At 39.4% G+C, this 27,063-nt stretch overlaps 2 protein-coding genes across 7 annotated transcripts in view; one reads left to right on the forward strand and one right to left on the reverse strand.

Moving 5' to 3' along the window:
• The first annotated feature begins 176 nt into the window (after window positions 1-176).
• On the forward strand, window positions 177-16,638 carry CEBPZOS (CEBPZ opposite strand). 6 transcript variants are annotated; one of them, XM_039474531.2, is made up of 5 exons: window positions 177-235; window positions 3,818-3,933; window positions 6,028-6,072; window positions 6,637-6,721; window positions 6,858-7,192. In XM_039474531.2, the coding sequence occupies exons 2-4, from the start codon at window positions 3,819-3,821 to the stop codon at window positions 6,717-6,719; spliced, it is 243 nt and encodes an 80-aa protein (XP_039330465.1). In that variant the 5' UTR covers window positions 177-235; window position 3,818; the 3' UTR covers window positions 6,720-6,721; window positions 6,858-7,192. The 6 variants fall into 6 exon arrangements, with proteins under 6 accessions (XP_039330465.1, XP_039330458.1, XP_039330478.1 ...); XM_039474524.2 differs by having other exon boundaries at window positions 180-267; XM_039474544.2 differs by having other exon boundaries at window positions 190-280.
• Window positions 6,716-27,063, reverse strand: part of CEBPZ (CCAAT enhancer binding protein zeta) — a 28,434-nt gene continuing 8,086 nt past the window's right edge. The window contains exons 4-16 of the mRNA XM_003926809.4: window positions 26,347-26,530; window positions 24,040-24,128; window positions 21,349-21,402; window positions 20,690-20,792; window positions 20,517-20,585; window positions 19,339-19,405; window positions 18,119-18,216; window positions 16,615-16,672; window positions 16,119-16,315; window positions 15,273-15,356; window positions 7,938-7,996; window positions 7,777-7,858; window positions 6,716-6,898 (exon numbers count right to left, since the gene is read on the reverse strand). Coding sequence (XP_003926858.1) covers window positions 6,759-6,898; window positions 7,777-7,858; window positions 7,938-7,996; window positions 15,273-15,356; window positions 16,119-16,315; window positions 16,615-16,672; window positions 18,119-18,216; window positions 19,339-19,405; window positions 20,517-20,585; window positions 20,690-20,792; window positions 21,349-21,402; window positions 24,040-24,128; window positions 26,347-26,530 — 1,284 coding nt within the window. The 3' untranslated portion in view covers window positions 6,716-6,758. The remainder of the gene's footprint in view (window positions 6,899-7,776; window positions 7,859-7,937; window positions 7,997-15,272; window positions 15,357-16,118; window positions 16,316-16,614; window positions 16,673-18,118; window positions 18,217-19,338; window positions 19,406-20,516; window positions 20,586-20,689; window positions 20,793-21,348; window positions 21,403-24,039; window positions 24,129-26,346; window positions 26,531-27,063) is intronic.

A 27,063-nucleotide genomic window follows, 5' to 3' on the forward strand; every position in this document is an offset into this window, starting at 1 on the left:
GATTGTGGGCAGTGAAAGTCTCTTGCTTTCTCTGCAAAATGAGATACACTCAGCACCTGTTTCGCGTGTTATTGCGAATATTCGGTAAACTAACGTAGGTAGCCGGCAGTCAGGTTCGGGTCAGGGTCACAGCACAATGATTGGTTATGACGAGTGTGGGGGCGGGGCCGACAACGGAAGGGGCGGGGCGTCGGCAGCCCTTTCGCCTTCGCGGTCTTCCGGGAGGGCACCTGAGGTGTGATTACGCCCCGTGGCTGCTCGTCAGAGGTTGGGTTTGGAGGTCTCCAGTGCGCCGAGAGTGGGGCGGGTTTCTGCGTGGGTCCTCGTCCCAGTCTGGGGCATGTAGAGGACAGTCAGGTGTCACTACCTCCGTTCACTGGAGGCGAGTGTTTCCGGGTCGCTGGGCGACCGTGGCCCTGCGACCTGGCCGTGCTGCGTGGGCACCCGCGCGTGTGGCCTGCAGGCCCGGCCCTAGCGTTTCGTGAGCTCTGGGAGCGCCGAGGGCAGCCGCGGGCAGCAGGGAACCGCGGCAAAAGCAGGGGGCGGGGGAGCGAAGACGGCCAGCCCGAGGCACCGCCAGGCCTCTGCGGAGAAGCGGTGCTCTGCACGGCTGGACTGGGAGAGACGCTGCTCCTTGCAGCCGCGTCGCCTGCGGGCCTGAGCTGGGAGGCCGCGCCGCACAGCGAAGCAGCCCCGATTCCCGGGGCTTCCGACCCAGCATTGCTCGTTTGTCTTGAGCTTGTGTTCCCAAGTCAGCTTCTCAGCCCCGCGTGAAGTTAACTCCGTGACGGCCCGGCGCCGAACCTGTCAGAGGCGGCTTGGTGTTCAGCTTCACCTAAACGCCTCCCCGGAGCGGTGCCTGTCCCCGCGCGGGGAAGGCAGGCGCTCCTCTGCCAGGCCTCCCTGGCCGCAGCTAGTCAATGTCACTTTGTTGTGGGTGGACCGGTGTGTCTCTGGTGGTCTGCAGCAAAGGATCTTGAAGTTTTATCATCAGCCTCCTGAAGGCGAGGGCCTCGGAGGGCAAAACGTATATATATATTTTAAAAGGGTAAATACTTTGTTGTACGATATTCTTTGGAGGCAGCTATGCTCACCACTATACACCAAAGCAGCCGTACAGTATTATTTGGACTTGACTTTCCTTTTAACCCTGGCCTACAGATAGACTTTATTTTTTTGAGCCCTTAGCATCGCCCTCACTTGAAACAAATTTTACTTTGATTTCTTGAATAATGGAACTGGCTGCAGGCAGCCTTTGTACATCCCTTGAACATTAAAAAGTAACCCCAAGAGGCCGGGTGCGGTGGCTCACACCTGTAGTCCCAGCGCTCTGGGAGGCCGAGGCGGGAAGATCACTTGAGGTCAGGGGTTCCGGACCAGCCTGACCAACATGGTGAAACCTCGTCCCTACTAAAAATAAAAAAAAATTAGCCAGACCTGGTGGCATACGCCTATAATCTCAGCTACTCGGGAGGCTGAGTCAGGAGAATCGCTTGAACCTGGGAGACGGAAGTTGGCAGTGAGCCGAGATTGCACCACTGCACTGCATCCAGGGAGACAAAGCAAGACCTAGTCTTTAAAAAAAAAAAAAAAAAAAAAAAAAAAAAAAAAGGCCAGGCTCCGTGGCTCATGCCTGTAATCCTAGCACTTTGGGAGGCCAAGGCAGGTGGATTGCCTGAGCTCAGGAGTTTGGGACCAGCCTGGGCAACACGGTGAAACCCCATCTCTACTAAAATACAAAAAATATGCTGGGCATGGTGGTGGGTGCCTGTAGTTCTAACTACTGGGGAGGCTGAGGCAGGAGAATTACTTGAACCCGGGAGGCAGAGGTTGCAGTAAGCAGAGATCGGGCCACTGCACTCCAGCCTGGGCAGCAGAGCGAGACTCCGTCTCCAATCAATCAATCAATCAATCAATTAAAAAAAATAAGGACCGGGCGTGGTGGCGCACCTGTAATCCGAGCTATCAGGAGGTTGAGGCAGAGAATTGCTTTGAACCTGGGAGGTGGAGATTGCAGTGAGCCAAGATCACACCACTGCACTCCAGCCTGGGAGACAGCAAGACTCCATCTCAAAAAATAAAAATAAATAAATAAATAAAAATAACCCCAAGTGAGCCATCTGTACTGAGCATGACTTGACTTATTTTGTCAGTCATGTACAGCACTGTAGTGAATGGAGCAAAACAACCCTCCCTTCTCACCACTCAGCTGCCTCTTGGTTATATATGAATTCCTTTGTAACTTTGTTTATTTCTTTTAAATAAGAATCATAAAGTTTTAAACTTTTGGTTCCCAGGGTGATCACATTATCAAAATGAGGGAATTTGGGGTGGTGGTGGGGAGGGCCACATGGTAATATTAGCAGGATAATCCTACAAAAGGAAGGTTATTTGATTACTCCCACCCTCAGGCATTGAAAAGGGGTCAGAAGCGAATGGAGTAAAACACCTGACAGCAGGGAGCTGGGACTGAGGACAAAAGAGCACACAGAGGACAATAGAAAAGTCTGAGATTAAAAACAAGTGGTTCTCTTCTGGACTTTGAGGTTATAAGGAGGCAGACTAAAAACCTGGGTTTACATTAATTTATTCAGTAAGAGTCATACATTCTATTTTCTTAGCTTGATGTCTTTTACTTTAATTTGAAAAAAAATGACACATTCTTTTTCTTGATTAACTTTTAAAGGAAGAGAATCAAGATCTAATGAGTTTGTAGTTTTGCCACTTACTGGTTCATCACTGAATCAGTTTCCACCCCCTGCCCCCATTTGTATAAAAATTACTGAGAATGCCTTCTAAAGGGCAGATTACTGGGGTACCAATCCTAGATTTGCTGAATCAGAATCTGGAGACTGGGAAGTGGATAACTGCAGGCTGAGGCTCAGGAATGTGCATTTTAAACAAGCCTCTTGGATAGTGCATTGAAAGTTTTAAGACCTGTTACAGGCTGGGCATGGTGGCTCACAACTGTAATCCCAGCACTTTGGGAGGCTGAGGTGGGTGGATTGCTCGAGTTCAGGGGTTCGAGACCAATCTGGGCAACGTGGTGAGACCGTGTGTCTACTAAAAATACAAAAAAAAAAAAATATATAGTCAGGCGTGGTGGTGTGTGCCAGTGGTTTCAGCTACTCAGGATGCTGAGGTGGGAGGATTGTTTGAGGTTGGCAGAGGTTGCAGTGAGCTGAGATCGTGCCACTGGACTCCAAATGCTTGAACTATGGCACATAGTTTAGTATGAGGTATTGTTAGTATATGTTGTGTTATATTAGTATATATACTATGTACAGTATACATACTTATATATGCTATATAATATACATATTACTATATATATGTATATATTGGTGTATGTTATAGTAATAACAGAACTCCAGCCATAGAAAGTGTAGAACCATTTCAGAAAAATCTTACTTTTGTAGGGCACTTTACAAAGAGCTGTTTACATATTGTATTCATTTAGATGATTTCTTAATTCTCAGTGCAGCTAAAAAATTGATTTAACCTATCTTCCCCATTCTGTTTTCCTCCAATTAAAAAATTTTAGTTCCATAAATTGTTCTTTTTACAATGTTTTCTTGAATTTTATCTCTTTCCTGCGCTTTATGCAGTTTTGTCCTGTTCATCATGCTCCTCAGGCATGGAGCTTGAAAACTAGGTATGTTGGATGTCTAAACCAAAAAAGTATACCATAATATTGGGGTCTTATTCCCATATAGATAAGCCATTCAAACTGTGGGAATGAATTTGAGTTATTAGGGAAATGGTAATAGTTTACATATGCTTATTTAAGTTTACACGTATTTGTTGTTAAAATTAGGATGGCCCGTACTATGGAACCACTAGCAAAGAAGATCTTCAAAGGAGTTGTGGTAGCCGAACTTTTAGGCTTTTTTGGAGCATATTTTTTGTTTAAAAAGATGCACGGAAGCCAAGGTAATTATAATTCAGAAGTTAATGCTTTCTAAAGAGGTATAATTTGCTAATCCATTTTGTGTATTAAATGGCAATGACATTTTTAGAGAAATTGCTTCTTCAGATTTAAGCCATATTAGACATTTTTATAGGCAGAACAGGAATCAAAGTATTCATTATTGCAGCTTAGATGATTCTCCCTTCTCCCTTAAAAATGTTTGTAGACTAAGGAAAAAACTTCTTATCTCCATGAGTTTTACTGTTGGGGAGGGTAGAGCAAGTGTCCTTGGTCTGCTTAGTTTGGGAGCACAGATGGAGGAACTTAACCTGTCCATTACACTTCATTGTAGGCTTTTGTTTTCTTCCTGGGCATCAACAGTGGGCACTAAAAGACTTTCACATGCTATGGCTGAAAGTGCTTTAACATTTTTTGGGGGGGAAATTTTATATTAGAGCCCTCAACTTTTTAAATTAGGAAGTGATTTTTCTCTAAAACAGGGCACAGTCCTAGGATGATAGCCATCTTTGAAACTTGTCAGTCTTCCTCAGCATACTTTGTTGGAACACTCTACCAAGATGCTAATGGATATTCACAAAATCTCTTTTCTTTTAAACTCGAAGGAAGGGCATAAAGAAAACATCCCAAAAGTATTTAAAAGCAAATTAAAATCTGGGATCAATTTTAAAAACTGGTTATCGCTGGATGTGGTGGCTCTCACACTTCAGTTCCAGCACTTTGGTAGGCCAAAGTGGGAGGATTGCTGGAGCCTAGTCTGGGTAACATAGCAAGAACCTGTATCTTAAAAAAACAAAACGAAACAAAACAAAAAACCTGGGCGTGGTGGTATGTTCCTGTAGTCCCAACTACTTGGGAGGTTGAGGCAGGAGGCTCCCTTCAGCCCTGTCCCAGCTACTTAAACTTGGCTGAGGTAGGAGGCTCGCTTGAGCCCAGCCCAGGGTTACATCTAGGCTGTGGAGGGCTGTGATTGTGTCATTGTTCTGCAGCCTGGGCAACAGAGAGAGATCTTGTTTCAAAAAGACAAAAACAAAACATAAAACCAAAACTAGTTATTAAAAACAAAACAAAACAAAACTGGCCAGGCACAGTGGCTCATGCCTATAATCCCAGCACTTTGGGAGGCCGAGGTAGGCGGATCATGACATGTCAAGAGTTTGAGACCAGCCTGGCCAATATGGTGAAACCTCTCTACTAAGAATACAAAAATTAGCTGGGCGTGGTGGCATGTGCCTGTAATCCCAGCTACTCAGGAGGCAGAGGCAGGAGAATCACTTGAACCCGGGAGGCTGAGGTTGCAGTGAGCCAAGATTGCACCACTGCACTTCAGCCTGGGCAACAGAACAAGTCTCTTGGCAAAACAAACAAAACTAAAACAAAAACTCGTTCTGATCTTATTTGTAATTTCTTATAGAGGTAAAATAACATCCATAAAAATAATTCTAGGCCTTCATGGAGAAACATATTGTTGAAAAAAAAAATTCATAAATTTACATAGGGAGCTACACATTCACACTCAAAATCTGCTTTCAGGTACCATTTAAAAATAAACATTGGGGCCGGGTGTGGTGGCTCACGCCTGTAATCCCAGCACTTTGGGAGGCCGAGGCGGGCAGATTACCTGGGGTTAGGAGTTCAAGACCAGCTTGACCAACAAGAAGAAACCTCATCTCTACTAAAAACACAAAGTTATCTGGGCATGGTGGTGCGTGCTTGTAATACCAGCTATTCGGGAGACTGAAGCAGGAGAATCGCTAGAACCTGGGAGGTGGGGGTTGCCGTGAGCTGAGATCGCTGCATTGCACTCCAGCCTGGGCAACAAGAGCAAAACTCCGTCTCAAAAAAAAAAAAAAAAAAAAATTACATTGGATATATAGGTGAAAACTTAAAAACTCTAAGGCTATCATGTTAAGGCAAGTGCAGCCTAGATCTTATCCAAAAGGAGATAGTTTCTGGATTACCGGAAGGACCTTTAAACAAATTCTAATCTATATGGTTCCCATCACATGGACCCTAAAGCTAGCATTCAGTTGTGGCTGTATTAATGTAATGAATTTGTTTGAATCTAATTTTAAGACATCCTATTTTTCCCCCATCAGATTTTAGGCAAACAATGAATGAGAAATTTCCCTTCATCTTGAAAGGTATGTTTTTCCTTAAGTAAAAGTAAGTATAAAACGACTTTTTCAGGTAACCTATAAATTAAGTAGTAATTAATTTCTTTACAAGGAACTAAGAATTAAATGACTTTATTTTGTGGTAAGTCAATTTCTAACAATACTATTCACATCTATTTTAGTTCTGAGACTAGAGTACATTTTCATCTATTCTAGTGAGAAGAGAATTAGGTAATGGGCTGGATTCTGAATTCTAGTGGTTAAGAATGTAAACTCTGGAACCATTCATGTATGAGGTGATAGAATCAAACCACAGTTTAAACCTTTGGTTTTAAAAGATCAGTTTCATCTCAGGTTTGCTAACTTCTTGGAGCTGTCTCTTTCTCTGTCAAGTAGATAATGACTGAACAAGATGACACAGTTATACTAAATAGTGCTCATTACAATGATTAGAGATGCCAGGGCTTATATGTCAAGTCTGTAATCCTGTCCTCTTTTTCATTTTGTTATGTAGCAATGTTTCCATTTTTTTCAAGAAGTTTAACAATATTTCCACATTACTTTATAAATGACAGCTATTTTTATTTACAGTTTATTATAAATCCACTGAGATGTCTGGAATGTATGGAATCAGAGAGCTAGATGAAAAAAAATGGTTGGAGAGCAAAAATTAGATGTAAGTAAAATTTTAATTTGTAATTTATATTAATAACTCATTTCCTTTGCTTTTTAGTTTTTTGAGTGGTTTTAATCCTCTTATTTTTAAAATTTTTCTTTTTCTTGATGATACTTTTTACATCTCTGTTGTGTAGCCAGTCATCACGTTCGGCCTCCCATCTAAGCTGTTTGAGACCTTTGGGAGAAGAAGAAAAGATGAGTGTACTATCCCACTTGGCGGTCCCACAGAACATGCTGCTGAATCACAAGAACTGCTAGCCTGCCTTGGCCAGCAGTTTCCCACCCTCTATACAAATTCACTGCTTCTTGTTTGTTGCTTTTCTTCTTATATTTATTGTCAAAGATTAATGTTTCAATAAGAAATGACTAAGGAATGAAAAGAAACAAATGTTCTAAAGATTTTCTTTCCCCAAGAACTTTTACTGGTGAAATAAAAACCAGTAACAATAAATATCAGAGATAATTAAAATGTCTATAAACGTGTAAAGTTACTTAGCAAATTCATGCTATATAAAAATGGCCTACCTCCCTAAAAAAAAGTAATTTTTGTAGTCTGCAGGTTTTTTTTTTCTTTTTTTGCTGTAGTATAAATACTTTTTAATCTCATATTCTCTCTGAGAGAAGAAAAAGCCATTCTTTCCAGGTTGTAAAGTACCATGAAAAGGTCTTTCAAAAACATTCCTATCAGCCAGGCATGGTGGTTCATGCCTGTAATCCCAGCACTTTCGGAGGCTGAGGTGGGCGGGTCACTTGAGTTTGAGATCAGTCTGGTCAACATGGTGAAACCCCTTCTCTACTAAAAATACAAAAAGTAGCTGGACATGGTGGTGTATGCCTGTACTCCCAGCTACTTGGGAGCTAAGGGAGGAGAACTGCTTGAACCTGGGAGGCAGAGGTTGCCATGAGCTGAGATCATGCCACTGCACTCTAGCCTGGGTGACAGAGCAAGACTTTGTCTCAAATAAAATAAAATAAAATAAAATAAATCTATCTTCTGATGTCCTAAGCCAAAGCTGTTTTAAAAATGCCAATAAAAAAATTTAAGTTACTTACTTGCATTATCTTTGTTAGCCATGGCATTCATGCCAATGTTATCAAACTTGGATCCCATATTTTCATCCAATAGATGGCCAAACTTAAAAAAGAAAGATAAATTTATTAGCAAACTAAAAATAATGTAGAATAGCTAGCTTAAAACAGTGTATTAGCCTTACCTCTTCAGCAGATACAAATAGGCTGGAATCTCTGAAGTTTCTTTTCTTTTTTCTAGGCCCTAAAATAAATTGTAAGTCTACATTATTGAATTACAAATCCAATGATTTTAGAAAAATACAATGCAACATGATTTTATTTTAAAAATTATACTTGGGTAAAAATACAATCGCAATAATCTGATAGCACCATTAGGTAGCTGGCATTTAAATAAATATAATTCAAGAGTTAGTATATCGCAGGCGTCCCCAAACTATGGCCCACGGGCCGCATGCGGCCCCCTGAGGCCATTTCTCCGGACCCCCTGCCGCAATTCAGGAAGAGGCACCTCTTTCATTGGTGGTCAGTGAGAGGAGCACAGTATGTGGCGGCCCTCCAACGGTCTGAGGGACAGCGAACTGGCCCCCTGTGTAAAAAGTTTGGGGACGCCTGGTATATAGTATTTTTAAAAATTTAACATCCTAATAGAACTGTTCAGATGCCAATAGTGTCTTCTTGCTTTTCAAATACGGCCACTGATTGAAGTTTCCCATAAGGGAAATAACATCGTATCAAGGAAGAGTAAAATTTTCAAGATGACATGGATGAGTTTTGAAATATTTAGGACAAAACATAAAATTTAATTCAGGGGTCTTATTCTTTAGGTTGTAAAGAGATTGAAAGTATGTTTATTATGCTATAAATGAAGTTCTGTTTCTAACACTGAAAATAAAGTTTCTTCTTAAAAAAAACTTACCTATAGTACTGAATATATAAACTTTTCCTGAAAAGTCTCACTCTATTTTTGAAATAATTATTCAAACTGCATTTTTGATATCAATGTCTCTAGCAATACTAGAGCCACATTTAAAAAAGAGCTTTACTAGGCCAGGCATGGTGGCTCACACCTGTAATCCCGGCACTTTGGGAGGACAAGGGGGTCAGATCACAAGGTCAGGAGTTGGAGACCAGCCTGGCCAATATGGTGAAACCCCATCTTTACTAAAAATACAAAAATTAGCCAGACATAGTGGCGGGTGCCTATAGTCCCAGATACTAGGGAGGCTGAGGCAGAAATGCTTGAACTCAGGAGGTGGAGGTTGCAGTGAGCCAAAATTGTGCCACTGCACTCCACCCTGGATGACAGAGTGAGACTCTGTCTCAAAAACAAAACAAAAACAGAAAACACCTTTACTAAATAATTGCACATCATAACATCCAGCTGTTTTAAGTGTATTAATTCAATGCATTTTAGTAAATTTACAGACTTGTTCTAACCACAGTCTGATTTTAGAATATTTCCATCAACTTCAAAAGATCCCTGGTGCCATTTGTAGTCCTCTAATCCATCCTCATTCTATCTTGTTTTGATGACTTGCCTTTTCTGGCTATTTCATATAAATGGGATCATATGACATGGTTTCCCTGTATCTGGCTTTTTTATTTTGCATAACGTTTTTGAGGCTCATCCATGTTGTAGCATGTATCAGTACTCCATGCCATTTTGTGGGGTGCATAATACCCCATTGTATAGATATACCACATTTTGCTTATCAGTTAATGGACATTTGGGTTGTGACCACTTTTTGTCATTAATAGTACTATGAACAATCATATGTAAGTCTTTGTATCAGAGTAACTTTTGATAAAATAGTTTCTAAAGCATTTAATCTTCATTTTTATTAAGGTGAAATGTATGTTACTTAACTGTATAATACACATTTGCATGCATTAGGAAGGCTTTTTTTTTTGTTTTGTTTTGTTTTGTTTTGGGACGGAGTTTCGCTCTTGTTACCCAGGCTGGAGTGCAATGGCGCGATCTCGGCTCACCACAACCTCCGCCTCCTGGGTTCAGGCAATTCTTTTGCCTCAGCCTCCTGAGTAGCTGGGATTACAGGCACGTGCCACCATGCCCAGCTAATTTTTTGTATTTTTAGTAGAGACGGGGTTTCACCATGTTGACCAGGATGGTCTCAATCTCTCGACCTCGTGGATCCACCTGCCTCGGCCTCCCAAAGTGCTGGGATTACAGGCTTGAGCCACCGCGCCCGGCTTTTTTTTGTTTTTTATTCATATTGTAGTGATGTATCTGTGACCTCAATGAGTAGGCACTTCTGTACTGTACTGGTTTCTTAAAGTTTCTTTCTTTTCCCCCGCTACCTCAGTCTCAGGTGTATACTACCATGCCTGGCTAATTTTTGATTTTTTGTAGAGATGCGGTCTCACTATGTTGCTAAGGCTGATTAAAGTTTCTATAAGGTATGTTCATTCTTAAGGATATCTAACACCTGCAAATGTAGGGTGATCAATTAGTAAATTAATAAATCTGTTTAAAATTTCTTGCCTCGGCCGGGCGCGGTGACTCAAGCCTGTAATCCCAGCACTTTGGGAGGCCGAGGCGGGTGGATCACGAGGTCGAGAGATCGAGACCATCCTGGTCAACATGGTGAAACCCCATCTCTACTAAAAGTGCAAAAAATTAGCTGGGCATGGTGGCGCGTGCCTGTAATCCCAGCTACTCAGGAGGCTGAGGCAGGAGAATTGCCTGAGCCCAGGAGGCGGAGGTTGCGGTGAGCCGAGATCGCGCCATTGCACTCCAGCCTGGGTAACAAGAGTGAAACTCCGTCTCAAAAAAAAAAAAAAAAAAGGCAAAGAATAATGGTTGAGAAAAGGAAAAAGGTAACAGATGTCTGAAAAATCCAAGGCTTTTATAATTGAATGGTTTAAAAATGAATGAGCAGATATTAGCATGTGAATCTCTGGACTAGGTAAGGAAGCTCTGCATTCAAATGTGAGTGGGCACCATCCAATCTGTTGGGGCCCTGGAGAGAACAAAACAGAGAAGAGGCAAACATGTTGGTCTGCTGTGCTGGGGTGGAGATGGCAGATAGGAGACAGGACTAATGAGCAGCTCCCACATGGACGGACAGAACAGCGTGTGGAGACTCACACTGTGAACTTTTGCTCCAAGAACCACCACAGGAACATATTAGGAAAATTGGAAGAATTCAAAGACCCTTTGAAAGAAATGGCTTGCCACTACAAACTCCACAAGACAGCCAAAAAACTCTGAAAACAAAAGACAAACTCTTAGGAGCTCTATGACCTTGCCCACTACCTGAGAAACCCTGAGTACTTATCCAGGCCAAGGTAGGGCAATTCTACTACAGCGGCTGGTTGTCTCTTGAAAGTACCACCTCCTGCCTGGAGGCCAACCAACTCAAGTCATCACAGCAAATAATAACAGAACAACCCTGCACCAAAGAAGGAGAAAACAGTTAATTCCACAGCCTGCAACACCCTGACTAACCAGAGGTCCCGAGTCTCTCCACATCACAACTTCACTGCTAGCAAAACCAGCATTTAAGAAAACCACTGCACTAAACAAAACTACAACCAAGGACTCACAGAGTCCACTTTACTGCCCTGCTACCTCCACCAGAGCAGGTACTGGTATCCATGACTGGGAGACCTGAAGATGTAACAGGACTCTTTGCAGACATTCCCCAGCACCAGCGTGGAGCATGGTAGCCCTACTGGGTGGCTAGACCCAGAAGGACAATAATGATCACTGCAGTCTGGCTCTCAGGAAGCCCTGTCCCTAGGGGGAGGGGGAGAATAGCATAATAAGGGATCACCCTATGGGAAAAAAGAATCTGAACAGCAGCCCTTGAGTTCCAGATCTTTCCGATGAAACAGTCTACCCAAATGAGAAGGAACCAGAAAAGTAATTCTAGTAATGTGACAAAACAAGATTCTGTAACACCTCCGAGAGATCACACTAACTCTCCAGCAATGGATCCAAACCAGGAAGAACTCTCTGAATTGCTAGATAAAGAATTCAGGTTGATTAAGCTACTCAAGGAGGTACGAGAGAAAGGTGAAAGCCAACCTAAATTAAAACAAAACAAAACAAAACAAAACAGGATGTGGATCAAAGTCTCCAGAAAAATGAAATGCAAATCGAACAAGAATAACTTCAGAGCTTGAAGACAAGGCTTTTGAATTAACCCAACTGGACAAAGGCAAAGAAAAAGAAAAATTTTTTTTTTTTTTAAAAGAGCAAACCTCCAAGAAATTTGAGATTATGTTAAATGACCAAACATAAGAATAATTGTTGTTCCTGAGGAAGAGAAGAAACTAAAAGTTTGGAAAACTTAATTGAGGAAACTTCCCTGGTTTTGCTAGATATCTAGACATCCAAATACAAGAGGCTCAAAAAACACCTGGGAAATTCATCACCAAAAGATCATCACGTAGGCAGAGTCATCAGTTTATCTACAGTCAGGATGAAGAAAAGAATCTTGAAAGCTGTGAGGCAGAAGCATTAGGTAACCTATAAAGGAAAACCTATCAGATTAACAACAGTTTCTCAGCAGAAACTGTACAAGCCAGAGGGGATTGGGGCCGTATTTTTAGCTTCCTTAAACAAAATAATTATCAGCCAAGAATTTGGTATCTAACAAAATTAAGCTTCATAAATGAAGAAGAGATGTCTTTTTCAGACAGACAAATGCTGAGAGAATTTGCCACTACCAAGTAAGCACTGTAAGAAATGCTGAAAGGAGTTCTAAATTTTTTTTTTTTTTTTTTTTTTGAGATGGAGTCTGGCTCTGTTGCCCAGGCAGGAGTACAATGGTGTGATCTTGGCTCACTGCAACCTGTGCCTAATGAGTTCAAGTGATTTTTGTGCCTCAGCCTCCTGAGTGCCTAAAAGGGATTACAGGCACTTGCCATGATGGCTGGCCAATTTTTGTATTTTTTTAGAGATGGGGTTTTGCCATGATTGCCAGGCTAGTCTTGAATTCCTGACCTCAAGTGATGCCCGCTGGGCCTCCCAAAGTGCTGGGATTACAGGTGTGAGCCACCACACCCAGCCTAGGAATTCTAAATGTTGAAACAAAATCTTGAAGTACACCAAAATAGAACCTCCTTAAAGCATAAATCTCACAGGGCCTATAAAACAATAACACAATGAAAAACAAACAAAACAAAAAAACAAAGTATTCAAGCAATAACTAGCATGATGAATAGAACAGTACCTTACATCTCAATACTAACATTGGATGTAAATGGCCTAAATGCTCCTCTTCAAAGATACAGAATGTCAGAATGGATAAAAGTCCACCAACCAAGTATCGTTTGTGTTCAAGAGACTCAACTGACACATAAGGACTCACATAAACTTAAGGTAAAGGGGTGGAAAAAGATATTCCATGCAAATGGAAACCAAAAGCAAGCAGGAGTAGCTATTCTTATATCAGACAAAACAGACTTTAAAGCAACAATAGTTAAAAAAAGACAGAGGGACATTGTCTGTCTTTAAAACGATTAGTCCAACAAGAAATACCACAATCCTAAATATATATGCACTTACCACCAGAGCTCCCAAATTTATAAAACCATTACTACTAGACCTAAGAAATTAGATATATGGCAACACAGTAATAGTGGGAGACTTCAATACTCCACTGACTGCACTAGACAGGTCATTAAGACAAAGTCAACAAAGAAACAACAGACTTAAACTATATCCTATAACAAATGCCCTTAACAGATACCTACAGAACACTATACCCAACAATTGCAGAATATACATTCTTTTCATCAGCACATGAAACATTCTCAAGGATAGACCATATGGTAGGCCACAAAACAAGTCTCAATAAACTTAAGAAAACTAAAATTGTATCATGTACCCTCTCACATCACAGTGGAATAAAACTGGAAATTAACTTCAAAAGGAACCCTTGAGACTGCATACAAATAAATACATGGGCCGGGCGCGGTGGCTCAAGCCTGTAATCCCAGCACTTTGGGAGGCCGAGGCGGGTGGATCACGAGGTCGAGAGATCGAGACCATCCTGGTCAACATGGTGAAACCCCGTCTCTACTAAAATTACAAAAAATTAGCTGGGCATGGTGGCGCGTGCCTGTAATCCCAGCTACTCAGGAGGCTGAGGCAGGAGAATTGCCTGAGCCCAGGAGGCGGAGGTTGCGGTGAGCCGAGATCGCGCCATTGCACTCCAGCCTGGGTAACAAGAGCGAAACTCCGTCTCAAAACAAACAAACAAACAAAAAAAAAAACAAATAAATACATGGAAATTTAATAATCTGCTCTTGAATGATCTTTGCATCAACAATGAAATCAAGATGGAAATTAAAAGATTTTTTGAACTGAACAATAGTGATACAACCTATCAAAACATCTGGGATACAGCAAAAGTGGCACTACTCTTAGTAAGGTCATAGCATTAAATGTCTACATCAGAAAGTCTGAAAGAGCATAGACAATCTAAGCTCACACCTCAAGTAACTAGAGAAACAAGAACAAATCAAACCCAGCAAAAGGAAAGAAATAACAAAGACCAGAGCAGAGCTGAATAAAACTGAAACAAACACTACAAAAGATAAATGAAACTAAAAGCTGGTTCTGTGGAAAAATAAAATCGATATACCATTAGCGAGATTAACCAGAAAAAGGAGAAGAACCGAATAAGCTGAATTAGAAATGAAATGGGAGATACTACAACTGATACCAAATAAATACAAAATATCATTCAAGGCTACTATGAACACATTTATGCACACAAACTAGAAAACCTAGAGAAAAATGGATAAATTCCTGGAAATATCCAACCCTTCTTGTTTAAATCAGAAAGAAACAGAAACTCTGAACAGACCAATAACAAATAGCAAGATTGAAACAGTAATAAAAAACTGCCAAGAAAACAAAAAGTCCAGGACCAGACAGATTCACAGCTGAATTCTATCAGACACCAAAGAAGAACTGGTACCAATTCTACTGAAACTATTCCAAAAGACAGGTAAGGAGGGATTATCCTCCCTAAATCATTCAATGAAGCCAGTATCACCCTAATTCCAAAACCAGGAAATGAAATAATGAAAAAAAAAACAAACTACAGACCAATATTTCCAGATGAACAGATGGCCTAAATGCTCCTCTTAAAAGATACAGAAACAGATATGCAAACACCCTCAACAAAATACTAGCTAACCAAATCCAACAGCATATCAAAAAGATAATACACCATGATCAGGTGGGTTTCATGCCAGGGGTGCAGGCTGGTTTAACATACTCAAGTCAATAAATGTGATACACCACAGAAACAATTAAAAACAAAAATCATATGGCTATTTAAATAGACACAGAAAAAGCATCTGACAAAATCCAGCACTGAGTGTAGAAAATAATTTCCACTTAACATCTTTCTTAAAAACAACCTCCCCCACCCTGAATTTTATTAACCAAATTTAGAAGAGTTCATTTCCCAAAATGATAATGACACCTTTCACATGGACAGTGCTTTTAAAAGATATTAATTGCATTTTCTTACCTTGAAATGAGCCAGCAAAGTCAAAATCATCTGTACTTTTTCTCTTGCTTCTCTTAGTATTGACTTTGGAGTGGACTTCAAGTTCTGTTACATGAAAAAATTTGCTTTTAAGCAATTTAAAAACAATAGAACTGGAAAATATTACTCCAAGGTATGCTAAAATCTTTATTCTGAGGGTAAGGCACGATATTGCTATTCCATGTGGCTTTTGTAATTCCACCAGCATAGGCTTTGAGGACAGAGTGAGAGCAAGACTAAGAATAATTGGCATAGTCATAATATTTTATGCAAGGAGAAAATTTTCTAAATAGCTTCATTAATAAGATCAAATAATATAAAACACCTTAAACAAGCAACTTCTGCTGTGGTTCAGAGTAAGTGGAAGAATGCTGGGCAGGCAAGTGCATGCTGAAGGTATGTGAGAGGAGAGAAAGGTCAGACAACCGTCCAGAACAATTTTGGGTGTTCCCTGCTAATCTACAACAAGATAAAATATTCATCTTCATCTGTGCTGGGCTGTGATGAATACTGACGAACTTTTATAAATTGCTAGTTACGATAAAAAAAATGGCAGCATTTCAGGTCAACATGTATTGTATAGAGCTAGTTCTTGGTTAAAATTAAAGTCCAAAACTCAAAAAGCTGCTTAAAAGAAAATGCACACAACACACAATAAAAACCCTTCAAATTTCCAAATTCCAAATGAGAAGGGAAAAGGTCCTTTCTGGCTGACAGGAGTATTAATTTGAATACTGGGCTATATTAAAAACCTTCAGCAGAGAAACTAACCTAAGTCTGAGGAAGTAAGGAAGACATAGTTTATGTCTTATTTTAAAAAATGCTTACCTGGAACGCTCTCACTTTCATCATCTAACACATCCATGAACGTTCCTCCATCTTCATCAACTTCAGCAAATTCTTCATCATCCATACTTCCTAAAGAAACTTCATCTTCGTCCAGGTTATCAAGTTCATCATCACTACCTTCTGAATCTTCATCTGCTGTGTTATCCTTAGCTCCTTTTGTTCTCTTTTTTACATTGCTGGAAAAAAAAACCACAACTTGTAATAGAAAAGGAGGCAGTATTTTCTAAAAGTAGTGTTTTGCTGACTACCAGGGCACTAGGCTATGAAATGACTTAGAAGGAGAAAGCTTTGCAGACTGCTCAGAGTAAATAATAATATGCATTATAAAGGTCTAAGATGAAAATACTATAACTACTTCCCAAACTTATTTGAATACATTTCCCCCTTTATGTCACATAGTTCTGTGGTCTACTGTTCTAAGAGACAACAATTTGGGAAATGCTAGAAAAACAGGAAGGAGAAGACAGAATGTTACCCAGCAAAATCCATATCATCCTTTCCAGAGCTGAAACAGTTATCATCTTCAAATGTGTCTGCCAGAGAAGACAGAAATCGTGAGATACAACAAAGAATGACAAGCTTGACATACATCTTATATCTGAATCAATTATTCTAATAGTCATGATTCTGCTGTTTATGACAAGTAAACACCAAAACAATATAAACCTGACTGTTGCTGGTGTGTCTTACTAATGTATAGAAACATTGTTGTATGTGAAGTACTGATCTTAATTAAATCCCAAAACTAAAGAAGGAGCTGGTTAATTTTGGCTCTTTCTACAGTTCTTTTATGAAACGAGGGTGAATATCAAATAAAATGATATTTAGCAATTGTAGTCCTTTGTACTCTATTAGAACTACTTAAGTGCTCATTTTTAATAGGTGTGATACAATATGTAACATCTCATGCTTGTAATCCCAGCACTTTGGGAGGCTGAGGAGGAGTGTTCACCAGCCTGAGCAACACAGCAAGACCCATATATATTAAAACAACAGCAACAACAACGACAAAAACAAACTAGCTGGGCATTATGGCATGTACCTGTAGTCCCAGCTACCTATGGGGCTGAGGCAGGAAGATTGCCTGAGCCCACAAGGTGTACATTGCAGGGCTGCGGTGAGTCTTAAGTGTGCCACTGCACTCTGGCCTGGGAGACACAGAGACCCTGTCTCAAAACAAAAAACCAAAACCAAAACCAAAACAAACCCCAAAACAACAAAAAAGTATGTAACATGTGAAATCAGTGTAAGCCTTTCCAATTTACCATGTTTTTTGCTTAAGTCTATTAAGTTTCAATCAAAATTTCTCTAGGTTTTGTAGATTAAAGATAAAAAAGATGAAATAGTAGACTATTGCTATCAATTACTACTGATATGCTATAATACAGATTATGAATGGTAAAAAGGATTTCTATTTCACGAGATTTGGTTCTAACAATGAATATACTCAAGCAAACGTAATTTTTTTCCTATATGGACTATGCAAAGCGCAATCATATTTTTCTGGTGCAAATGTGGGTGACTTGCTGTATGTCATCAAAATATTTCTTTTGTTTTTGAGACAGGGTCTCTGTCACCTAGGCTAGAGGACAGTGTCACAATGTAGGCTCAATGCAACCTCTGCCTCCTGGGTTCAAGCGATTCTCATGCCTCTGCTTCTGAGTAGCTGAGAATACAGGTGTGCGCTACCACACCTGGCTCATTTTCTTGTATTTTTAGTAGAGACAGGGTTTCACCATGTTGGCCAGGCTGGTCTCAAACTCCTGACTAAATGATCTGGCTGCCTCGGCCTCCCAAAGTGCTGGGATTACAGGCATAAACCACGGCGCCTGGTCCCAAGTATTGCTTACTCTTCCACTGTGATTTGCATATTCTTAGCTAAATGATTTTTTAAAACTAAGGCCACTTTTCCCATTAATGTTCCATGGTCTATTAACAAATAGTAGATTATTTTACAAAGAGTCAACAAAACAAATTACCAATCAGCTTTTCAAATTCCTCATCATCCACATCTTCTATACTTTCTTCATCTTCATTCCGTTTTTGTTTCTCTTTAACAGCAACTTTTTTATAATACCTAAAATAATACTCATGTTATATATTTGACAGTTTTATTAAAGGTCTAATCTTACTATAATCAAAGCACCTATGAACAATGGGAAACTACAACTGTAAAATATTAAGTATACTCAGTTGGAAATAAATGACTGAAATTTGTATGTAATATAAAAAATAGTTTAACTCAAAAAGTAGCTGGAAACTTTTGAAATGTGAAGTGTAATTACATTTCAAAGAGTAATATTTTATCAGCCCTATTGTTATTTAGAATACAGCAAAACTTAGCCATTTACAAATATAATCAAACCCTCAAAATTATTCATTCTAAATGATTTTTAAAAAGCCTAATTAGGCCACATGTGGTGGCTCACGCCTGTAATCCCAGCACTTCGGGAGGCCGAGGTGGGCAGATTATGAGGTCAGGAGTTCGAGACTAGTCTGGCCAATATGGTGACACCCTGTCTCTACTAAGAATACAAAAATTATCTGGGCATGGTGGCATGCACCTGTAGTCCCAGCTACACAGGAGGCTGAGGCAGAAGAATTGCTTTAATGCAGGAGGCAGAGGGTGCAGTTAGCTGAGACAGTGCCACTGCACTCCAGCCTGGGCGACACAGCAAGACTCAAAAACAAAACAAAACAAAACAAAAAACCCCAAGCCAAATCAAACCTAATTAACTAGTCAACCAGATGAGATAATACGTACTTTACTACCAATAAGGCATTAGGTAATAATACTAGTTGGTTTAGGACTTATTTCTATAGCAGTGCACTGAATTTTTCTGAATCTATTCTAAGGGCCATGGTTTGGAAAAATTACCCATGAGTTATCACTATATTAAACTAAGGTAGGTTTTAAACCTACAAAGAAAACTATTATAAAAAGAAATTAAAGGCTAAATTCCAAAAAATCAAAAGCATAAAACACAATTTATATGCTAAATTATTAACAAAACTACCAAATTTACTTTAGTTTTACTAAGATATATTAAGATTAGCAAAATGACTGATTTATAAATTTCCTTAACAGACATATTCTTTGATCTTTTCAAAATATGCTGATGTTAATGAAGCATTTTATAAAATCTAAAAATTTAAATTTTAGCAGTTCCCCCAAATGAAACTATATTAAGTATAGTACCTGTGGAAAAACACTTCATCTACTGGTATTTGGCTTTCTTCTTTTGCAAGGAACTCCTTACTGTTCACTACAAAAATAAATTTAAACATTTTAACTTAATATAGCAATCCCCTTTATGTTACTCAAGCTCTTAAGACTAAATACAGCATCTCTGTAATTCTAAAATCTCAAAATTGTGTGGAAGATAGACAGAAGGGACCCTGCAGTGCAAGGGACAATCTCTGAAAAAGTCTATGTGAAGACCCAACATTTGAAACTTCACTGGCTACAGCATAAGGTACACAGCCATCAGTGAAGTTACAGTGAACAACAGTTTTCCTACTGTTCTCCAACTGTAACCAGGACCCACATTTCAAGAGAAATAAAAAACTCAGAGTTCTTTTAATAAATCATAACTTTAAACTTGTCATTTTCAGCTCAAAAAATGACAAGCTTGCCCTTAATGCATGCCATTCTGGGAATAAACACAAAGTAAAAGTAAACAGAGTTTTCCTTTATACTGAGGAAAACTAAGAAATAAGGAACTGTAAGATATTAGTTTTATCTCTTCAGAATAAAACCTTCTGACTCATCCTGAGTAAAAGGAGATTTGGCTTTTAATTCTAACTTACTAACTTCGTTTATGTCCTTTTATATCTCTGGACCTCTGTGAAGTAAGTCATTCAAAATTAAATGATCTATAAGGTCTATTTAAACCTAGTCTCTGAACAAAAGGGAGATGACTGGTATGTAAAGAAATGTCTGCTTTGAATAGAATAGCAGATTCAGATCCAGAAGATGGCTACCGAATATAGAAGTAGGTTATTAAATAAGTTTAAAACGATGCTCTTAAGAGCTTTAAGATGGTCTAATTATGAACAATAATAATTATACACATAGGGGTTGTTGATGAAGTTATGGATGATAAAATAAAATGGTTATAACTGGGTGATGGTAAGTGGGTGATTCATCATACTATTTTGTTTACTTTAGATATGTTTCAAATTTGCTATAATAAAGTTTTTAAAAAAGGCCCAGTCAGATACAGTAGATTTAAGAATACCTATTCTTGGAAAAAAAAGATGGAAAATGCTTTTGGTGCTCAGGTTTTATTCTCATAAATTAGAACAAAGAATAATACAATTTATGCATTTTTGTCTTATATTGTCTTTTCAGTTTCAACTAAGTTTTATACTTACCAGCAAGATGACGAATATCCTTAATAAAATGTTTTCTCTTCGGCTGCATCACAACACTGTCTGTGTTTTCTGAAATGTAAAATTATGACAGTATAATGTAACACCTAGTTATAAGCTCATGTTTATTATGTATTAAAAATGAAAACCAAATAATGCACCAAACAGAAGCATACCTTTGCCTTTATGGGGCTTTGGATTTCGGTATACAAATCGATCCAAAAATCTCATTAAGGTGAAATCCTGCAACGGGTCCCCTGAGTACTGAATATAGTTTCCCTGAAAAGTGGAGGGGGAATTTAAAAACTTAATTTAAATTATTCTGTGCATCCAGATAAGAAAAAAGAAGAAAAATGTTAAGTTTCTATTACATTGTACTGAAGACACAAATGTACAATAAATGACACTTCAAATATCTCTCACGCACATTTTACTTAAACACACAGATACATATACACACATATTCTAGGATGAACTGTTGATTTGATGGATAGACTAATAATATTAATAATGCTGGCCATCTAACCATTAATCAGGAACCAAACTCTGAAGTGGCAAACACAGCAAATGGGAAAGGGAGGCAATCTTTCTCCAGGAGAGGAGCTAGAATGTAATAAATAACTGCTGTGGCTTTCTAATGTCTTATTGCTTCCATTCATCTCAGAGTGGGAAAAATTATCTGCTGCTCTGTACTAAACAAGTCACTGCTCCTTTATATGAGCAGTAAAATGTGCAAGATTCTCTATGGTAGAGAAAACACTGTATGACCAATTATTGATTATCTAAAATGATATATTTTTTTCTTATCTCTCATCTTTTGCTATTTTAGACTCACCTGAAGGATGGTCTTTGCAAAAAGGGCCACAGAAGGATGAAAATGCACAGATAACTAAAAAGAAAAATGTGAATATCAGTATTTCTAAGGTTGACTCTTAATACTTATATTTATAGCTTATCTTAATATTTATAGCTTATTTAAAAAAATCTGGCTGGGTGCGGTGACTCACACCTGTAATCCAAGAACTCTGGGAGGCCCAGGCAGGCAGATCACTTGAGCCCGGAAGTTGAGACCAGCCTGGGCAATATGGTGAAATGCTATGTCTACAAAAAGTACAAAAATAGCCAGGGTGTGATGTTGCACACCAGTACCAGCTACTCAGGAGGCTAAAGTGGGAGAAGGATTGCCTGGGCCCAGGAGGCCGAGGCTGCAGAGAGCCGAGATGGTGCCACTGCACTCCAGCCTGGGTGACAGAGCGAGACTCTATCTCAACAACAAAAAGAAAATGCAAAAATTTGAAATTTAAGCCAATACATTAGAAAAGTGCTTCTCAAAACATTTTGGTCTCAGGACCATTTATACACTAAAAAACTAAAAATTTCACCAGTTTATATTTAACAGGGTTATCTATAGATAACTATGTTATAAAAATAAACATAAAGATTATAAATACCTACAGGTTCATTAAAAAAAAAACCCACTACAATATTAATAAGTAGCATGTTTATGAAAAATAATTATACTTCAGAACAAAATATGTAGTGAGTAGCATTACTTTACGGCTTTGTAAATCTCTTTAATGTCTGGCTTAACAGAGACAGTGGATTCTTTCTTCTGCTTCTGTATTCCATGTTGAAATATACATAGAAAATCTGGCTTTACATGTGTGGAAAATAGTCTTTCACATAATTGTGAATTTTATTCTTCAGTATTATACCAAAACCAAGGATTAGTTGTATTCAATTAGCTTTTGGTACTTGCTACTTAAAATTGTTTGGGCTACTTTAAATCAATTGTTTACCCACTCAAGAATTTTTAACATTTGAGTGGCACAGTGGCTCACGCCTATAATCCCAGCACTTTGGGAGGCTGAGGTAGGAGGATCACCTGAGGTCAGGAGTTCGAGACCAGCCTGGCCAACATGGCAAAACCTTGTCTGTGAGCTGGGCATGGTGACATGCTCCTGTATTGTGCCATTGCACTCCAGTCTGGGTGACAGAGCAAGGCTCTGCAAAAAAAAAAAAAAAAAAAAAAAGTTTGTAACATTGTACATTGGTTATTAGAAAAATACTATATGCAGTCCTCCCAAATGTTGGCACATTTCTTTTTACCTTATCACAAAAATCACATTGTTAGAAGCACTGACTTCATCAGTAAAGTTTTTATAAATTGAAAAACTGTCAAGGTCAAGGTTGTGGTTACAAGATTTTTAAAACTTTAATCTTTGCTTGAAAGCTTTATTTCTCAATTTTATTATTGACAACAAATACTGCCAACTGTTTTGTTTCAATCATTTTCAAGAAAATGTCTCCCAAATACCTAAGCCTGAGTAACCAGTTTGTCCATCAGTCTTTCATGTAAGGACAGCTAGATGAGCTTGCAACAACTGGTAAGCACTTGTCCTTTAGACATGTGACAACCTTCACACTTTATGTAGGCAGCAGAAGTATGTTATGCATACTTGCTATAAACGCACACAAAATACTAAAAAGACATGTACTTTAAAGTCAAGATACTAAAAACAGTAATTCTTCCTTTGTCATAATTCTTTAGTTATACCAGCTTTTTTTTAAACTGCATATATATGGCAGTGATGAATATAATGGCTACTGATGCAGCTTGGTACTGTGTCTTTATTCAGGATAAGTGGCAGCAGTTTTACCCATAATTTCTTTTACAGTATCAGTGCCACTGTCAACAGTGACAAAAACAAATAATGTAGTGGTATTACCATGAAGAGAGCTGTGACCTGGCAGACTCACTAAAAAGGTATCAGGAACTCTTAGGGACCTGGCCACACTTTTGAGAACAGCTGCATAGGAAGATAGTTACTGGCTTTACTCAAGTCACAGAAAGGTTATTAGAAATATGAATTCCTAGGCTGGGCACGGTGGCTCACGCCTGTAATCCCAGCACTTTGGGAGGCCGAGGCAAGTGGATCACGAGGTCAGGAGTTCAAGACCAGCCTGGCCAAGATGTTGAAACCCTGTCTCTACTAAAAATATAAAAATTAGCTGGGTGCAGTGGCATGCACCTGTAATCCCAGCTACTCAGGAGGCTGAGGCAAGAGAATCCCTTGAACCTGGGAGGTGGAGGTTGCAGTGAGCCGAGATTGTGCCACTGCACTCTAGCGTGGGTGACAGAGTGAGACTCTGTCTTAAAAAAAAAAAGAAATATGAATTCCTCTTATGAATTTAAAAAAGTAACTTTTTTTGCCAAAAATGTTATCATATAACTTTTCAGAGGTATCTAATGAATAAAGCAAAATTTATCCATTTTCTCAACTCTATATGCAATAACCTACCTACAAAAAACAACACTTATGACCCATGTATAACATCCTTATTTTACATGCACATTTAAGATTTTCTACAAAATGAACACCTCACACAGTATCTTAAATGTGGACTTTTAATATTTATTAACACTTATGATTATCATAAAAAAAAAACACTTCAAGGCATTATATCCACAAGGGCAAAAATATACAGCACAAATGAATTAAAAGACAATTTGAAATTATTTTACCTTTTTGAGTTCCCACAGACTTGTATTTTCAGCTCCACAGAACAATGGGTTTCTACTGAATGGATCATATTTTTTCAACTGTTTCCCACCTAGGAACAACAACAACAAAAAATGATTTCTCAAATGCTTTATTCCTAGCCCAAGAGGTCATTAAAATCACCGCCATTAATATTCTCAACAGACAGATATTTCTAATACTCTTAGTTAGCCAAGCAACTGGAGTAAAAACTCCGAGCTCCCTCAATAATTTATCTTGGTACTCGAGCTAGCATCTGCTCCTGAATAAACCAAGGAAGATGTTTACCCAACCACTGAAAGCTACCTTCAAGGCCAGGTGCATTGGCTCACGCTTGTAATCACAGCACTTTGGGAGGCTGAGGCTGGTAGATCATTTGAGTCCAGGAGTTCGAGACCAGCCTGGGCAAAATTGCGAAACCCTGTCTCTTACAAAAAATACAACAAAAAAATTAGCCAGATGTGGTGGTGTGTGCCTGTAGTCCCAGCTATTTGGGAGGCTGAGGTGGGAGGATCACGTGAGTCCAGGATGTGGGAGTTGTAGTAAACCAAGACTGTATCACTGCGATCCGGCCGGGGTAACAGAGCAAGAGCCTGACTTCAAAATAAGTAAATAAAAGCTCCCTTTAAAACTTCTTTCTTGGCCGGGCACAGTGGCTCAAGCCTGTAATCCCAGCACTTTGGGAGGCCGAGGCAGGTGGATCACAAGGTCGAGAGATCGAGACCAACCTGGTCAACATGGTGAAACTCCGTCTCTACTAAAAATACAAAAATTAGCTGGGCATGGTGGCGTGTGCCTGTAATCCCAGCTACTCAGGAGGCTGAGGCAGGAGAATTGCTTGAACCCAGGAGGCGGAGGTTGCGGTGAGCTGGTATCGCGCCATTGCACTCCAGCCTGGGTAACGAGAGTGAAACTCCGTCTCAAAACAAACAAACAAACAAACAAAACAAAACAAAACAAAAAAAACTTCTTTCTTGGCTGGGCACAATGGCTCATACCTATAATCCCAGCACTTTGGGAGGCCAAAGTAGGAAGGTTGCTTCAGTTCAAGAGTTCGAGACCATCCTAGGCAACAGAGTGAGATCTCATCTCTACAAAAAATAAAATTAGCCAGACCTGGTGGTATGAGCCTATAGTCCCAGCTACCTAGGAGGCTGAGGTGAGAGGATTGCTTGAGTTCAGGAGTTAGAGGCTGCAGTGAGCCTGGCCTGGGTGGAGTCTCCAAAGAAAACAAAACAAAAACCAAACCAAAAAACCCCAAATATCTCCCTTTCCCAAATGGTAACAAAAGGTGTCCATTTTTGGGTCAAAGAGGTCATAAACATTAAGATGGAAATAGTCTGAAGACGGTCTAAGTCTTCTGGAGCTTTAGAGTGCTCCAAATATTTGTCATTAAAGTATGCCCAGAAAAAATTTTCACTTGGAACACGTCTGACATTATCTTTATGTTTTTAAACTCAGGATTAAAAAAGTATAAAACAAAAGATTTTCAGAACATACTAGAAACTATCTTACAACACACATGCTCTTTATCTTTCTAAAGAATTACTCTCTCAGTTTAGTCTTCAGGGAAACTAATGAATTCTCCTAAAAACTTTTCAGGCAGCTATCAGACTTCTCTTTTGTACTTCACAAATTGAAATTTGGAGATGAATTAATTTGACCGTGAGTCCCAAAGCAAGTTGAAGAAATGGGTTTGGCATCACATTTCTCAAACCTCAAGGCTACAGCCTCAAATGAAGAGGCTGCCTTTCTAAGATTTCTTTTGACTCTAACATTCTATTAATATACTTTTAATTTAGTTTGGTGTGTGTACAGGAAACCACTTAAAGTTTCTATCTTGAACAGAAAGTTTTCTATCCCTAAAACATTACTTTAAGAAACTGTGGGCTGGGCACAGTGGCTCACGCCTGTAATCCCAGCACTCTGGGAGGCCGAGGAGGGCATATACCTGAGGTCAGGAGTTTGAGACCATCCTGACTAACATGGTGAAACCCCATCTCTACTGAAAATACAAAAATTAGCTGGGTGTGGTGGCACATGCCTGTAATCCCAGCTACTTGGGAGGCTGAGGCAGGAAAACAGCTTGAACCTGGGAGGCGCAGGTTTCAGTGAGCTGATACTGCGCCACTGCACTCCAGCTTGGGTGAGAGAGTGAGACTCCATCTCAAAAACCAAATAAATTAAAAAAAAAAAAAAGCGGTATAAAATTTTGTAAATAAAATAGAAATCAAAGAGAAACAAACTCCCTGGTTTAAAAATTCAAGAGAATAAATATTTTAAAAACTTACCTTTCAAATTATCAAAGTGCACCCAAGAAGCAATCTCTGGTTTTCTGGTTTCCGTGTCAGTTTCAGGAATAGTTTCTTCTGTCTCAGGTTTTTTCACCATCTCTGTTTCTTTGTCTGCATCAGTGAATTTTTCCATATCTTCATCATCGTTTGCATCAATAAAATTTTCTTCATCATCTGACTCCTAACAAAAGCATGGTTTCATAAATCTACGTAAATCAAGTGGAAATTGCAGAAAAGTCTGTGCTCCATTATGTGATGTAGAGTTTTACTTATTGCAATTCTGGTGAAACGTGAAAGTTGTAATAAAGTAAAATGATGGCCACCAATGCTATTTACAACAAGAGAGGAGGTCACATCTATATTTCTAAACATAACAGTTAAGTTTTGAGCTAAGAACCCCTGAGCCTTAGAAACTCTATTACTTGGCCGGGCGCGGTGGCTCAAGCCTGTAATCCCAGCACTTTGGGAGGCCAAGGTGGATGGATCACGAGGTCAAGAGATCGAGACCATCCTGGTCAACATGGTGAAACCCCATCTCTACTAAAAATACAAAAAATTAGCTGGGCATGGTGGCGTGTGCCTGTAATCCCAGCTACTCAGGAGGCTGAGGCAGGAGAATTGCCTCAACCCAGGAGGCGGAGGTTGCAGTGAGCCGAGATCGCGCCATTGCACTCCAGCCTGGGTAACAAGAGCGAAACTCCGTCTCAAAAAAAA

The sequence above is a fragment of the Saimiri boliviensis genome, chromosome 1 (genome assembly GCF_048565385.1).
Source record: "Saimiri boliviensis isolate mSaiBol1 chromosome 1, mSaiBol1.pri, whole genome shotgun sequence".
NCBI lineage: Eukaryota > Metazoa > Chordata > Mammalia > Primates > Cebidae > Saimiri > Saimiri boliviensis.

Coding starts and splice junctions, on each gene's coding strand:
- CEBPZOS (XM_074395975.1), top strand. CDS start 3,603: ATGCAGTTTTGTCCTGTTCATCATGCTCCTCAGGCATGGAGCTTGAAA. Junction 3,656..3,817: donor GCATGGAGCTTGAAAACTAG/GTATGTTGGATG, acceptor TGTTAAAATTAG/GATGGCCCGTACTATGGAAC. Junction 6,073..6,636: donor ATTTCCCTTCATCTTGAAAG/GTATGTTTTTCC, acceptor TTTTATTTACAG/TTTATTATAAATCCACTGAG.